The 16,829-nt window shown below is 32.2% G+C and overlaps 1 protein-coding gene across 1 annotated transcript in view; it reads right to left on the bottom strand.

Annotated features, from left to right (window-relative positions):
• Nucleotides 1-16,612, bottom strand: part of LOC121969772 (RNA-binding KH domain-containing protein PEPPER-like) — a 52,000-nt gene extending 35,388 nt beyond the window's left edge. Inside the window, exons 1-2 of the mRNA XM_042520015.1 lie at nt 16,143-16,612; nt 911-1,160 (exon numbers count right to left, since the gene is read on the bottom strand). Coding sequence (XP_042375949.1) covers nt 911-1,160; nt 16,143-16,520 — 628 coding nt within the window. The 5' untranslated portion in view covers nt 16,521-16,612. The remainder of the gene's footprint in view (nt 1-910; nt 1,161-16,142) is intronic.
• Nucleotides 16,613-16,829: the final 217 nt, after the last annotated feature.

Here is a 16,829-nt window from a genome sequence, read left to right as displayed (position 1 = left end):
TTAAATACTTCTACTAAATTTCAATCACATTATAATCTAGAACTTAAAAAATTACATATTCTTTATCATTTAAGTATAAATACGAACTTATATAATAATATTATTACAGAAGAAATACAAAACTTGCAATTTATTCTCTAAAATATATTCTTTAACAAGTAACCATGCACAAAATATTACATAATAAGAAAAACATTCAAGGCACACATATTATTATTTATATTTCAATTAATATTATATATTATTCTAAGTATATTGCATTATCATTCTTTTACCTAAAAAGTGCATTCTAGGTACAGTTTGATAAAATAAGAACAAAAATACTTTAACAACAAATTGTAAGATGGAAATTACCAAACAATAAACTACTTTAAAAATGAACTTTAGCACAAAGTACATTTCTTAAATAGACCTTTTAAGAAATGTATTTTTGAATGCAAATGCAAATGTTACACCAAACAAAGATATTTGACAACTCTAACTTGAAAAGTTACGATACTCATTCAACATGCTATGCAGTTCATCTTAGACTACCTAATGAAAAGGAAAAAACAAATAGAATAAAGCAATAGTGGTTAATGAGTAAACTGGATAGCTACACTACCTAAACAACGACAACCCCACTAGGTGGGGTAGACTAGCTACACAACCTAAAGAAACCCATAAATCCACTATACTTCTTGGTCATACGCCACCAGATTTGAGAACCCTAAACATATTACCTCTTATTATTCATAAATAAAAAGGTAGAAATTGTGAACTGTTGGAACAAAATATACAAGAAATCGCACGAATCATGTGAATTAAGTTCATGATAATCTAGCAGGATACCTTGTCATGCAACTATTAGACAAATGAACATACAACCAATTTGATCAACTAGTCACAGAATCCAAGGAAATAGATATACCTATAACCCTTACAGTGGCATTACTACTCCCTTGAATTGATTTTATGGCTTCACCTTTTTTCCCAATCAAATTCACAGCTTGTGATGAGGCTACTAACAAGCGCACTGAGCAGGTAGCAACAGTGGATCCAGAATTTTTATGATCAGGCACACTATCTGATATACCATTAACGTGTTTAAAGATTCTTAACACAGCATCCATTGCAGGGGGTATCTTAGCTTCTAGCTCTTCTTTTCCAGATATCAGGACCTGACATGAGAAGTTTCCGATGTATATTTTGTTACTAGTTTTCAGAAACTAAAACGCAACATCAAAGCCTAACAAATTCAAGAAATAATACCCACAAAAGATATAGAAAAAAGCCGCATTATGAGCCAATAAACATAGCTAAATATAAAGTTTTTAATTCTTTCTTATTAATTATTGTGTTGTGCCCCTTAAGTTGATGAGTCTACACATTTGCTACGACATGCAAGAAAGCCTAACAAATACAAGAAATAATACCATGATTATGAAAAGCTGCATATAGGGCCAATAAACGTATTTAAATAAAGTTTTCAATTCTTCTTTGTTAATTAATTTGCAATATTTTTTTAAACCATGTATAACAGAAAATATTTCCATAAATTATGGGATACAGTAGCATAGCTAACTTTCATAAAAGTAAATTTATTTTTTTGGAGAAGTCTATTAAACATTTTAGTAGTTTATGAAGAATAAGGTCTGGTATCATTCTATAAAAAGGGGTTAAGATCTCATGTTACATGACAAGTTTTTGACTTAGTATAATTTTCAATTTCCAACATGATATTAGAGCCATAATCTCTTTTCTGTCTCCCCACCATATTTATCTTTCAGAATCGCTTTTCTTTAATTTTCACCAATTATAGACTTTATCCTTTTTCCTTTTCTTCTATTGTTCTTTTTTTTATGCCTTCAATCAAAACCCTAAGCCAACAATCTCATATTTCACTTTTGTCCTCATCTCCTTCTCCTTATCATTACACATATTTTTCTATATTGCATCCTCTGCACATTTTTCATCGTCACCTTTTAGTGGTTTGTTCCACTACCATTGTTAATTCTCTATTCTCATCCGTTCTCGAATGTTTCCTATTCCTTTTACCAACCGTCATAATTGGATTCCTTTCTCTAGTCTTCATCATTAGCAAACTTATCTTGTCTAGCCATCATTGTCAATTTGTCAAATATTCCTTTAACCAACATATATAGTTGGATGTTTCCCTTTTGCTTGGCTTCATTGCCGATTTTTCCTTTGAGTTCCTTTCAACTGGGTTCATACTTGAATTTCTTTCGACAGCCCTTGAAACTGAATTTTTCCCTGTTGCTCAGCCCTTATTGTCAAATTTTCAACTTTCATAGTTGAATTCCTTTTACCAGCCTTTATAACTAGACCTTTCTCTTTTATTTGGCCTTCATTGATAATTTTTTCTTTTACCAGCCTTCATAGACAGATTCTTTTACCAGCTAGCTGTATTCTTCATTGTTGCACAGCCTTTATAACAATTTTCCATCTACTAGCTTTGAGCCTTAGCTGGTTTTCTGTTACAAAACTGGATTTTTCTCAGTTGCTCAGCCTATATTAATGATTTTCCCTGTACTAGCTATCAGTCTTAGCTAGATTCTTTTACATAGCTGGATTTTTCTCAGTTGCTCGGCCTTTATTGCTAATGTTTTCCAAGTTTTGGCTTATAAAATGTCAAAAATTGTAAAAACATTGTTAGAACAAAGTTAGGAGGCCATTTAATCTCAACAAACTATAGAATTGCAAATTAATCGAGCTTCTGACCATGATGCTTTATGGTGGACCTATTATAAGAAGGTACATCATACTCTTGAACAGTTTTAGAAGCTAGTTTTTGAAGTTTCATCGTAAATCACTTAGCCAAGAGTGGGGACACAAAGGAGAACAAACAGGGATCAATTGTCAGAAACATATGACGAATACACAACAACTGAAACAGCACAAATGAGTCGGATGAACTAAACCAAGAAGAGCCCAAGAGGCTGAGATCTCTTATTGGTAATCTTGAAAAGCCTCCGTGTATTGCTTCATTAGTGTAGTCAGGTATGTTTCCATCCTCTATTAGATTAAATGTCTCGGATACAACTTTTTTCAACTCTTGAATCATGGATTCAAGAGTTACCAATCATATGATGCACTTACCAAGTGCTTTTTCCATGTACTCACCATTCAATAAAAAAATAATCACAGTCGATGGTTTCTAAACTATTATAGTAAACTTACAACTCCGCCCATGATGAACTAGTCATAACCCGTCCCAAACCCGGATAAAAGAGAAGGGTTATGTTAGATTGCTAGCTAAAGTTAAACTATGACAAATATTCAATAAATTGATTCATTAAATTATTATGCTAATGCTAAGTTGTTCCCCTGAATGAACGTGTTGCAGAGTCCGATTGTAACGTCTCAGCAATAACCGTTAAATCACCAAAACTCGGGTGTAGTGCTAAATATGTAAGAGTTTGCATTGCAGGATGTAACGTATTCACAAGAACTGCTACATCTCCTTGAGAAATTGGGTGTAGTGTTAAATAAGCAAGAGTTCTCATACCATAGGTTGGATAAGAACAAATATTATAGGAAAACTAATAGTCTAAGATTTGAAACATGGAACATAGGAATCTGCACTCGTAAATCAATAGAGATAGTAGATACGATGATTAGAAGAAGAATTAGTATTTTGTGTGTACAAGAGATAAAATGGATAAGCATTAAGGCAAAGATGATAGAGAAATTTGGTTTTAAATTATGGTATACAGGAAAGAGTAAAACAAGAAATGCAGTAGATATTATTGTAGATAGTTCATTAAAGGATAAAGTTGTAGTAGTTAAAAGGAGATAGAATTATATCCCTAAAGATAATAACGACGAAAAAAATTATGAACGTAATTAACATATATGCACCGCAAATAAAATTAGATGAAGCTATCAAATTAAGATTTAGGGACGATCTACATGAAGTATTACAAAACATTCCGCCAAATGAAATGATTTTAATAGGAGATGATCTAAATAGGCATGTCATGAAAAATGAGGAATATGAGATGGTAAGGGTTATATGTTTGGAGCAAGAAATGAAGAAGGGAAAACTATATTAGATTTTACGATAGCATATGATTTTATATTAGTTCATACTATTTTTTAAGAAAAGCGAAAAAACTTTGTCACATTCAAAAGTAGGAATAATAAATCGTAAATTGACTTTCTTATGGTTAGAAAGAAAGATAAAAGATTTATAAAAATTATAAGGTCATTATGAGAAAGTTTAACTACCCAACATAGGTTAGTAGTATTGGATATACACTTCAAATATTGTATCAATAGAAAGAAAATATATACAACTCCTAAATTAAGTGGTGGAAATTAAAGGATAAGAAGAAAAATATATTTAAGGAGAAAGTAAGAGTACAAGCATTAGGTGAAATATATGGTGGCTCTAATACGACATAGGATAAGATGGCATCAAAGTTGAAAATAGTAGCTAATAATATACTCATGAGTCAGAGGGATATGCACCACCAAGTAAGGAATCTTAATGGTGGAATAAGAAAGTACAAGAAAAACTGAAAGGAAAAACGAACAGCTTATAAGGAATTATATATTTATAAGAAAGAAAAAAATTTTAAAATATGCAATAGCTAATAAAAAGGCTAAAAAGTAGTAAATGAAGCAAAGAATAAAACTTTTGAACGATTATATCAAAAATTGAATACAAAAGAAGAAAAAAAAATATTTATAGAATAGTTAAAGTGAGAGAAAAGAAGACGAGATATTATCTAAATAAAATATATTAAAGATGAATGTAATACGGTACTAATAAACGATAGAGAAATAAAAGCGCAGTGGAAGAGGTATTTTCATCAACTTTTTAATGAATAGTCAACTTAACTTAAATAATTTAAGTAGGTCAAATGAATATAAAAATTTAAATATTTATCGTATAATTTAAACTTCAGAAATAGAATAAGTTTTAAATGGGATGCATAATGGAAAAGTCATTGAACCAGATGATATTCTGATAGAGGTATGAAATTACCTAGGGAAACAAAGTATTAAATGGCTTACAAAATTAATTAACATGATATTGAATATGAAAAAAATATTTAATGAATGGAGGATAAGTACTCTAGTTCCCTTACTCGAGATTTATGTTGCAATGTAAATTTTTAATATAGCTATTATGTATTTCATGACAAGAATTCAAGGAAAATGATTGCACATGCTAGAGAATGTATTATCTTAAAACATTGAGGCAGTAAAACATTGACAAATGTAAATTGTCTTCTTTAGTTTCAAAACTCTATTCGTCTAATAATGGTAAAATTTAACTTCACTGCCACCAACATGGGCACTCGTTATTTAGAATTATTGAAATTTTATTTCCATTTTATTTCAAAATATAGATCTTGAGAATTTCTATTGTGAAGTGTGTGAACTTGCTAAAAACAAACATGTCTTTTTCAGTGAAATTTAAGGTCCTAAAACTCTTAATGTTTCTTGGCAAAATGGTTTATGACATTGATGAGTGTACGCATGTTGGTTAGATTTTTTTAACTTATACATAAATATGATGTTAGTAAAATACTCCCAATTTTTTGTTTCACAATTAAAAACAAAAATGGGGTCATATCAAAAGCTTTAGCACAAAAGATTTAGAACAAATAATGCTAGGGTTTATTTCAATCAACTCCTAACTCCTTATTTTCAAAAAAAAAAAAAAAGGTAGCACATGGAGGTTCTTCTATCAATACACCACAATAAAAAAATATAAAAAGTCACCTACTACAATCAACCTGAGCCCTTTTATTCCAGAAAAATATGCTTAAATCTTTTCAAAGAAGCACTTCTTCCCATCGTTCATTCATCTTCCAATATCTTGGGATTTAAGAATTTAATAGAAACTATAAACAGCCTATCAAACATACGCACTATAAATACTCTTATCCCAGTCCCTCAAATATTTAGGAGGTGCTTGGTAGGCAGGTTTCGGATGTTGGAATGGGAATGAAATCTAATTCATTCCCATTCTTGATGCTTGGTAGATGGGAATAGGAATCAAAATATGGATTTGATACCCCTACTTTCATAACCCACCCACCCCTAGGTTATCGTTAAACTCATTCCTCCCTATTCATGTGATTTTTTTTTTTGACGACCCAACCCCTCGAGCCGAACCTTTTCTTCTCTTTTGATTTGCGCATTTCTGCGTCTTTCTTCCTCACTCGCCGTTGCGCCTCAACTCGCCTCTTTGCCACAGTCTGGTTTGTCGAAGGTGAGTCAGTTGCCTCAACTTATCTTTCTTTCTCTTTTGATTTTCGCATTTCAACGTCTTTTTTTATCTAATTTTCGTCAATCGAAATTAGTGTCCTTTATTTTCTATTGCCTCTTTATTTTCTATTGGTGACAACAGTGATCCTTTTTCTAGGATTATAGAACTCGATCGCCGCTTTTGAGATTTCTCTCTTCAGTGGATGTAGTTTTATCATTTTCGTTTGATCACTTCGTCATGGCATCTCTTATTTCCTATGATGTTCATTTACTCTATAAATGTTTTTTGAAATGATTGTATACTTTACTTTATGTGAAGTAAAGAATCCACAGAAAAAACGAAAAAAACATACAAACTATTTAATTATGGCCTAAATTTATATCACTTTTCTATATCTTGATTTAACTTAAGCCACTGTTTAAATCCAATTTTCTAGATAGGAGACATAAGTCAATGAGGTTACATGTTTTTTATCTGAAATGTTGAGCATTGTTATGATTTGGTTCCGTATTTATTTATATATGCATGAGCTATTTGATATTTATTCATGTATGGTTTTGGTTCTGACTTATTATTGGTGACATCGGTTGCTATATGATGTAGATAAACATGGCACGACCACCGTTAAACTATAGAAGACGTAGATTATTATGCACTTTGTGGAATATGTATGGAATGCTCATGAGTTGTTTGGTTATCATACTTTATCAAATTTCAATACTTGCATATCGTCGAAGTAGGATTCGTCAAATAAAAAGTAAGGAGGACAAATCGATTGCACGTGTGAAATGGATGTTCAACCTTACAAAAGAGAGCGATGAAATAAGTATTAGTGAACTTCGAATGGATAGGAGAACATTTAGGATATTGTGTGATATGGTTCAAGATGTTGGAGGTTTAAAAGCCACAAAAAATGTCACCATTGATGAAATTGTGGCCTTATTTGTCTATGTGTTGGCACATCATAAAAAAAATCGAACAATGAGTCTCCTTTTTAAACGAAGTCGGGAGACATTGAGTCGTCATTTCAATCTATGTCTTCGAGCAATTTTACAACTACACAATATATTGCTCAAGAAACCTGAACCGATACGCGATGACTATGAAGAAGATAGATGGGAATCATTTGAGGTAAGCATTTTTTAATCGCCTATAATTCTTCAGTTTAATTGTATTTTTTATTTCAATATATAATTCTTATAATTAAAAATTATTATAAGGTTGTTTAGGTGCTTTAAACGGTACCTTTATCCAAGTGACACCCCCTAAAGAAGAAAAACAACGTTATCGCACAAGAAAAGGGGGGATTGCAACAAATATGTTGGGAGTGTGTTGCCTACAAATGCAATTCATATATGTGTTACCTGGGTGGGAAGGTTCTGCCCATGATGGTCGGATACTTCGTGATGTCATCAGTAGATCATCTAATCTTAAAGTCCCCCAAGGTAAATAACAAATACTTTTTATTTGAAATTGGAATTATGACAGAGTTTCAAATTTCTGGAATACTTGCATTTATTAACTAGTGTCCTTGGTTTAGGCTGTTATTATTTGGTCGATGTTGGATATTGCAACTCAGATGGATTTTTGGCACCTTATCGAGGGCATAGGTATCACCTCAATGAATGGGAAGGTCGTCGTCCAGAGACAGCTAAAGAATATTTTAACATGAAGCAGTCTAGAGCTAGGAATGTTATTGAGAGGTGTTTTGGATTGTTGAAGGGTCGTTGAAAAATTTTAGCTTCCCCTTCATTTTTCCAATGCAAACCCAAGTTCATATTATCATTGCTTGTTGTTTGCTTCATAACTTGATCCGTAAATTCATGAGCCATGATCCTCAGGAGTGTATTCCTGATGAAGATGAACAAAGTGAAGATGATGATAGTGATGACTGAAACGGAATATATACGTACAATTGCCCCAACTGATCAATGGACTGCATTTAGGAATAATTTAGCACAACAAATGTTTAACAATTGAGAAAATGAAGTAAGTGATATAGAATGACTTCCATTGTTGTGATGTTTGTTTTGTTGTCTATACAAATTTGTGAAAACTTTTATGTGTACTCCTTATTTTAATATTTGTTCCATTTGATTTGTTGCCTATAAAAGAACTTTTATGTGTCATTAACATTCTTTCAACCAGATTTGATATTCTTGTAATTTCATTGTTATATTATATGTCATATTATGTAATATTCTTTCCTCTTCATATTATATTTTATGTGACTCTGATATGACCAGGATAGTAGGATGGAGAGTAATCCTAAGGAATCTGTGGGGAAGAATGTAGCACGAGGAAGAGGTAAAAACAAAGTTTTCTAAACGGAAGAGGAGAGTTGGGCATTAATAAGATGTTTGCAAGATATGTCAACCATCCTCTTTGGAAAACAAACGGAGGGTTCAAGAACAACTACATGGTCGAGATAAGAAAGATTATGATCCAAAAGTTGCCAACTTTCACAAAATCTATCAATCACATTGAATCTAGGATCAAAACCTTAAAGAGGAAATTCCATGCTATCAATGAAATGTGCAGACAAAGTGATTGTACTTGGAATGATGTCGAAAAGAAGATAGCTTGTGAAGAAACATGGTATCTTGAATAGATAAGGTATGTGTATTAGTCATTATTTTATTTTTTTTCAAATTACACGCTATCAAACTTTGTTAAATTGATTGTTATGTTTTGTTTTTTTTTTTTTGGACATAATCACAACGACGCTAAAAGTCTCTATAATGTATCATTCCCTTATTTTTCGGAGTTAGAGATGGTATATGGCAAAGACAGAGCAACAGGCATTGTCGCAGAAGATCCTATGATGGCTGCACAAAACATCACTGATGTGGATGTTGGGTTGACCATATCGGATGACAATTCACTTGTTGAAAAGGAGTTGAAGTTGATTCGATGTCAAATCAACAACCTTCTGTTACATCAAGGGCATCTCACTCTAAGGAGAAAAAGAAATCATCCGTTGATAGAGTTCAAAAAGTTTCGAAGAGGACAAAGACTTCAGCTGTGCAAAATGTCAATTCTGACTTCAATTTACTCAGTGCTCAGGTTGAGGGATGTATGCAAACTGTTAGCTCACAATTTGAGTCAATGTCATCTTGGGTTCAAGGTAAATCCTCAAAAATGCCACAAGTTCTTGAGATGTTGGATAAGTATGGTTTCGTTGGTAAGAACAAGTACAAGGCTGTTCAAGTAATAGTATGTTTGTGATGTCGTTGGATTTGATGAATATTTTTTTGCTTCTATCATTTTTGATACTGTGATAGATGTTTTAATTATGCAAGATCATTGACAGAGTTGTTGCCATCATATTGCGTTTTTTTTAATAAAATTGTTTAATCCATGACTTTGTGTGATTATTTTTGTATTTTACTTATAAGGATAAAATGAGAATTTTGGCCGATTCTCATTCCATAATTTAAGCCAAACCAAGCAACATTAATGGGAATAATATCCATTCCAATATCTATACCAAGCACCATCAATCCAGTAATCATTCTCATTGCCATTAACCCTCAATCAAAACCCATTATCATTCCCATTGCCAAATATATACCAAGTGCCCCCTTAGGTGTCATTTGTTCCCATGCATAGTCAAAAAATAGAGGGAAGTTAGATCCAAGGGTATTAAAATGTGTATTTGTAGTTATCCTCAACACAAAAGGGGTATAAGTATTCCTTTCAATGAACATACATCTTACTTCACATCTTATCTTAAGGAAAATTTTACACTGGAAGATAAGAATGGGATTTCATACTCGACCTATCATTATTTCCAATGTCTAAGTCAGTATCTAAGTTAATACCAAATCCTATGTCTGAATCTATACTAAATCTTAAATCCGAACATCTATCAAATCCTATGACTGAATCTGTGTCCTACTATGTCAAATATTTATGTTTGAATTTATGTTAAATCCTAAATTTGAATCTGCGTCAAATTCTGTGTGAATCTGTGTTTAAATCTGTGCATGGAACTACCAACTCTGTCATTGAGAATGTGAAACTTGACCGGGCATACTTAAGGAAGAAGATGATTGTCCCTAAATTAATGCAAGTCACCCAACCCAAATCTTAGGCATGAGCTAACAATTTCTGATTCTTCATTCAATTTCTGATTCTTCATTACAAATTGTATGAATCTCATGTAGCTAATGAAGACCTAAATCTTCCCATTACTTATAGGAAATGAACTAAAGAGTGTACGAAATGACATTTAGGGGGCGTTTGGTTCTTTCCTAGGAATAGGAATCGGAATGGGAATCATTGTATTGTGGAATGGGAATGAGTATTAGCATGGATATCACTCTTAAAAGCAATGTTTGGTTAGTTGCATATTTTCTATCGGAATAAATCAAAATTTCCTTTTTACCCTTAAAGGAAAATAAGAGAAAAAATTATATGTGAGAGAAAGATGAATGTGAGAGAAAAATATGATGAGAGAGAAAGTGTGATCAGAAAAAATTGAAAAAAAAAAAAGTGTGATGAGAAAGAATGAAGAGAGAGAAAGTGTGATGAGAGAAAATGATAAAAGAGAGTGTGATAGGAGAGAGCATGATGAGAGAAGATGAGAGAAAAAATATGATATGAGAGAAAGTATGATGGGAGAGGATGAAGAGAGAGAAAATATAATGAGAAAAAATGAGGAGAGTGTGTGTGATGAGAGAGATTGAGGAGAGAGAAAGTACGGTGAGAGAGAAAGTGTGATGAGAAAAAAAGAGAATAGTGAGTGTGATGGGAGAGATTGAGGAGAGAGAAAGTATGATAAGAGAGAAAGTATGATGAGAGAGAAAGTGTGTTGAGGAAAAAAAAGGAGGGAGTGTGACAAGAGAGATTGAGGAAAGAGAAAGTGTGATGAGAGCGAAAGTGTGATGAGAAAAAAAGAGAAAAGAGAGTATGATGGGAGAGATTGAGGAGAAAGTATAATGAGAGAGAAAGTATAATAAGAAAAAAAAAGGACAAGAGTGTGATGGAAGAGATTGAGGAGAGAGAAAGTATGATGAGAGAGAAAGGATAATGAGAAAAAAAAGAAGGAAGAGAGTGCGATGGAAGAAATTAAGGAGAGAAAAAGTATAATGAGAGAGAAAGTATGATGAGAAAAAAAAAGAAGGAAGAGATTGAGGAGAGAGAAAGTATGATGAGAGAGAAAGTGTAATGAGAAAAAAAAAGGAAAAGGGTGTGATAGGAGAGATTAAGGAAAGAGAGAAAGTGTGTGATAAAATGATAAGAGAGAAAATATGATGAGAGAGAACAAGGAGAGAGAAGTGATATGAAAGAAAAAATAAATAAATATATTTTGATATTTGATATTAAGGAAGAAAATTTTAGTTTTAGGTCAAGGGTATTTTTGGAATAAGGGAATATTTTGATTGATGAAAATAGGGCAATGGCTCATTGAAGGGGAGGTACATGGGAATGAGTTATTATCCAATTTCAAGGATTCATTCCCTTATTTGTATTCCTATTCCTATAATCCAAACATTAACAATGGCAATCAATGATTCTCATTCCCATTGCTCACTCCTATTCCCCTAAACCAAATTATATTCTCTTGCAAAGTTCTTATCTTTTGGACAATTTTCACTATCACCTAAATCCTTCTTAGTTAACTTGAACACCACTATCAACCCTACCACCTTATATGAGGTGTTATCCAATCAGAAATGGAAAAAGAAATGGAGGCATTAGATAAGAACAAAACATGGGAATTAGTGACGTTGCAGAAGGAAAGAAACCTGAACGGATGGATCGATAGAAGGGTGTAAGGCAAGGCTGGTAGTCAAAGGGCTATACTCAAACCTATGCAATTGATTATCTAGTGACTTTTGCTCCAATTGCAAAAGTGAATATAGTTAGAATTTTACTATCATTAGCAGCTAATTATAGTTGAAGTAGTTACATCAGTTTAATGTCGAGAATGTATTTTTGCATAGAGATCTAGAGGAACAGATTTAAATGAAGGCCCCTTAATTCTAAGAAGTTATAGAGGTGGTGAATATTTTTCCAATGAGTTATCTTTTGCAACAAAAATGATATTATATGTACAGTGCATCATATACCCCACAACATAATGGTTTAGTAAAAAAAAAAAAAACTATAGTAGAAGTCCCAAGTCACATACATAATTGTACAAAACTTCTCCATATGAATTATGAAGAGGAAGAACTCCTAAGATTATTTTGAGGTTTGGGAGTGTTTTGCATTTTTTACAAAGTGGTTGAACATAAAAGAACCAAGTTAGTATCAAGCGCTCTAAACTTGTAGGCTATATTAAAAAGTCTAAATAAATGCATTAAAGATAAATCTAATAGGGTACTAGTGAAGGATGAGACAATAAAGGAGTGATAGAATTGGTATTTTCATCAATTTTTTAATAAATGTTTAGATGAGAAATTTAAATGATTAAATAAGAAATTTAAATGATTGGATAAATGTCGATATTTAAATTTTCGACTATGAAAGCAGATCCGGCTTTAAATGGGATAAAAAAACGAATGGATCAAAAGATATTCTCATAAAGGTATAGAATTACCTAGGGAAGCAGAGTATTGTTATGGAAAACAAAGAAAACTCTTGTTAGTGGAGACTAAGTACTTTATTCCTTAAATTAAAATCAATGAAGTTATACAAAATTATGCAAATTTTAGGGCATTAAATTAATGAGTCAATGAAACTTTGTACAAAATTACTTCTTAGAATTCAAAGAAGCAAACATGCATTACTCGCGACCTGTCTCTTTAAATTGTAATAGCAAAGCTACAATATCTAGGGTAATTAGAAAGGTATACAATAGAAAATCTAGACATAACTATTAGGTAGGAACGTATAGCAATTATTACTGACTAATGGAATAATTAATATTGTTTTATGTGAGATGTTAGTTGATTCAATAACTAAAGGACTTATTGGAGAAAAGATAAAAGCATCATAAGTTAAAATGTGGCTAAGATCCTTTAAAACAAATCATGAACAATTGGAACCCTACCTTTACTTAGTGAAATTGCTAAGTAAATATATAATGGATACATTATTGATAAGTAAGATATTTCTTCTCGAATACTTTGAGGATGTGTTAAATTCTTAATGAAGTTCATGTTGCATGGAAGTCCATCTATGCGAATATAAGGAATTGTGCCCACTCCAAACAAAGGTTTAGAATACCTTTGTAAATGTTCATGAATCAAAGATGTAGTAGACTTAATACTGCTAACATATTTTGGTGAATTTCTTAAATGATTTGAATAGATCTTTGTGTGTGATGTTTATGATTCTAATATCAAGAACTCTTGATTTAAGTTTCCAAACTACAAGTATACCATTAGTCATGAAACTCTTAAAACTGATAGCAGTATTAAATCAAAAAATTCCTACTGTAAGCAAAGACTAAAGACTGAAATGTTGACATTATAATCTAAGTGAGGATTGCAGAATATAGATTACAATGTCAAATTATTTGTCTCACATTGGTAATTTTAATTTTATTACAACAACAACAATCAAGCCTTTATTCCATTGAATGAGATCAGTTATATGAATCCTCCTACATCATTGAGCTCAACCCCCTACTATATCCACATCTTGTTTTATCATTGTTAATCAAGTCTTTTTTTGTCGCCCTCTCCCTTGTTAATATGCGTATTTATCATAATCTCACATCATCTAATTGGGGCATTTCTCAAAGTTTTCCCTCAATAGGTGTAACCCCAATTTTTCTTTAATTTTTCTACAACTCTCATCTTTGGCTCGTGTGCTCACTTCATAACTAGCATTCAGCTCCATATAATATTGCATCTCTGACCGTCATTTAGTAAAACTTCCCTTTAAGCTTTAAAAATACTTTACGATCACAAAAAACGTAACACGCACTCCTCCATTTCAACCATCATATTTGTATCTTATGTAAAAAATCAATATCAACTTCTCCATCCTTCTACAAAAAGAATTCTAGATACTTAAAACTTTCAATTACAGGATATTATGATCTTCTATCTTAACAATTGTCTTGCTATTAAATTTAAATTACATATATTCTCTGTTTACTCTACTAAGCCTTGAATCTTTAACTTCTAGTATCTCCCACCAAAATTCGAGATTAATATTTAATCTTTCACGTGTCTCATCAATCAAAATAATATCATCTACAAGTAATATACATCACGGTAAAGTATTTTGAATGATGAGTTCATTTATAACTAGTGTAAAATAAATATGGACTTAGCATTGATCCTTGGTATAATCCTACTTTTATAAGAAGTGTTTTAGTTGATTTGCTTAGCATGTCCACTCTTACTTATTACATCATCATATATATCCGTAATTGTTTTAATATATAATAAGTTAACACATTTTTTCTATAATTCTTTATATAATTTCTCTCCAAGACTCTGTCATAAACTTTTTCTAAATATTAAGTCTTACTTCTTTTCTCAATACTTATCAATCTCAGAAGATATATAAATCCTATCACCTTTCATATATGAATCCAAATTGATTTTTTATTGCCCCCACGAGCATAGCTAAGTTGTACTCGGGTAGTAGATTTGCATCACAAATTAATTTTTTAGTACCTTCATCTCCTTAATTTTTTCTATCACTCTTTCCAAAGTTTTATAGTATGGCTCATTAGCATAATGCATCTATAATTCACATAATTTTGTGCATCTCTTTTGTTTTTGTACAAAGGGACTAAAATACTTATGTCAATTGATCAGGCACTTTCTACATTTGTAATATCAAATAAAATAACTTCGCAAGTCATTCAATATATTGCTTCCTTAAGCACTTTCATACCTTTATTAGAATATCATCTAATTCGACCAAATTTTATTTTTCATCTCATTTAATGCATGTTCTACTTCTAAATTTAAATTGTCAAAAAAAATAAATTTCTATATACTCCTTTTGCTTACTTAAATCTCCTAAATAAGTAATCTAAAACTTCTATTGCTTATTTATTTTCTCATCCTTCACTAGTACGATATTGGATTCATCATTAATGCATCTTATTTGATAAAATCTCTAATTTTCCTCTCACTTTAGCTATTCTATAGAAGTCCCTTTTCCCTTCTTCTATATCAAACTATTGATGCAAGCATTCAAAAGTTTCATTCTTGGCTTGACTTATTGTTTTCTTACCCTTTTTCTTGGCTATTGTATACATTTTTAAGTTTTCTTCATTCTTACAAGTGTACAACAACTTATAAACTAATCTCTTTCCCTTCAATTTCTTACATACTTACTCATTCCACTATCAAGATTTTTTTATTTGGTAGTATCAATTCTCTTGATTCATTGAGTACGTTCTTACTACTTTTTTCAAATTTGATATCATCTTATTTCGTATCACATTCAAGTTGTCATGTATTTTGTGCTCCTACCTTCTCCTTAAAGATTCTTTACTTCCCATCCTTAACTTGCACCACTTGATCCTACATGTCATGCACATTTTCCATCTATTAATATTATGCTTGAGGCGCATATCTAACACCAATAACCTATGTTAGGTAGTTCAGTTTTCTACAAGACATTACAATCTTTATAAATTTTTTTATCCCTCTTTCAAACCATAAAAAATCAATTTGAGACGTATTATTCCCATTTTTATAAATAACACGATGTTCTTCTCTCTTTTAAAAAAAATATATATATTAGTTATTATAAATTCATATGTTATCCCGAAAATCAATATAGTTTTTCCTTCTTTATCTTTTTCCAAAACTATAGCCTTCATTTACCTTATTATATTCCTCATTTCTTATTCTTAGATGTCCAACTTGATCTCTGCCTATTAAAATCATCTAGTTTGTCAGAATTTTGAAATAGCTAAACGGTGTCTGAAAGGGAAAAGACATTGAAGAAATTCTATAGCAAGTAAAAACTAGGCAAAATAAAAACTCACAATGCTATCGTTAACACCAATGGGAGCTTCCAGAACACGAACACGAGCCCTGGTCTCCTCACAAAGCTTTTTAATAAGCTCCCCTTTGCGGCCAATGATACTCCCCACCTTCAGCAAGGGCACAATGAGGCGGAACACGTTATCCCCGGGCCACCCAGGCCATTTCTTGACCACCAAGCCGCCTCCGACCTTAGTCTCTGTGGCTGTCTCGGTAGCAGAATCCCCTTCCACCCCTGTGGCAACTCCCGAGGCATCTTCGGCAGTTGAAGCATTCTCTTCTTCGTCAACTTTGGCAAAAGCGGAGGACGGAGGAATGTCGATATTGGTCTCAGAGTCCAAGGGCGCAGCGTCTTGATCGGCGGACTGCGCAGCCGCCATTGCTACAGGTTGAGAGGGTACGGGAAGAAGGGTTCTCTCAAAGTGGGCGGGCAAGAGAAAGGGTTTGTCTTTCGTACATTTGGAGCAGCCAGAAAGCTGGACTAAATACTAGTCTCACGTGATTTACACGCAAGGGGTGAGGATAGCAATCGCCAATCGGACCGCATGAGCGGCGCCTAGCACGGTTAGCCATTGCGTTTGATTCTAGGGTTAAAATTGATGACTATAAACTCTCAAATATAATTAATTTAAAAATATTTTAGTAATTTAAGTAAAATTTTCAAATTAAATTTTTCAAGTTTTCTATAA

This window comes from Zingiber officinale, chromosome 4A (genome assembly GCF_018446385.1).
Source record: "Zingiber officinale cultivar Zhangliang chromosome 4A, Zo_v1.1, whole genome shotgun sequence".
Taxonomy (NCBI): domain Eukaryota; kingdom Viridiplantae; phylum Streptophyta; class Magnoliopsida; order Zingiberales; family Zingiberaceae; genus Zingiber; species Zingiber officinale.
The sequence above is the reverse complement of the archived record's forward strand: the minus strand, read 5'-3'. Positions and strand labels throughout refer to the sequence as shown.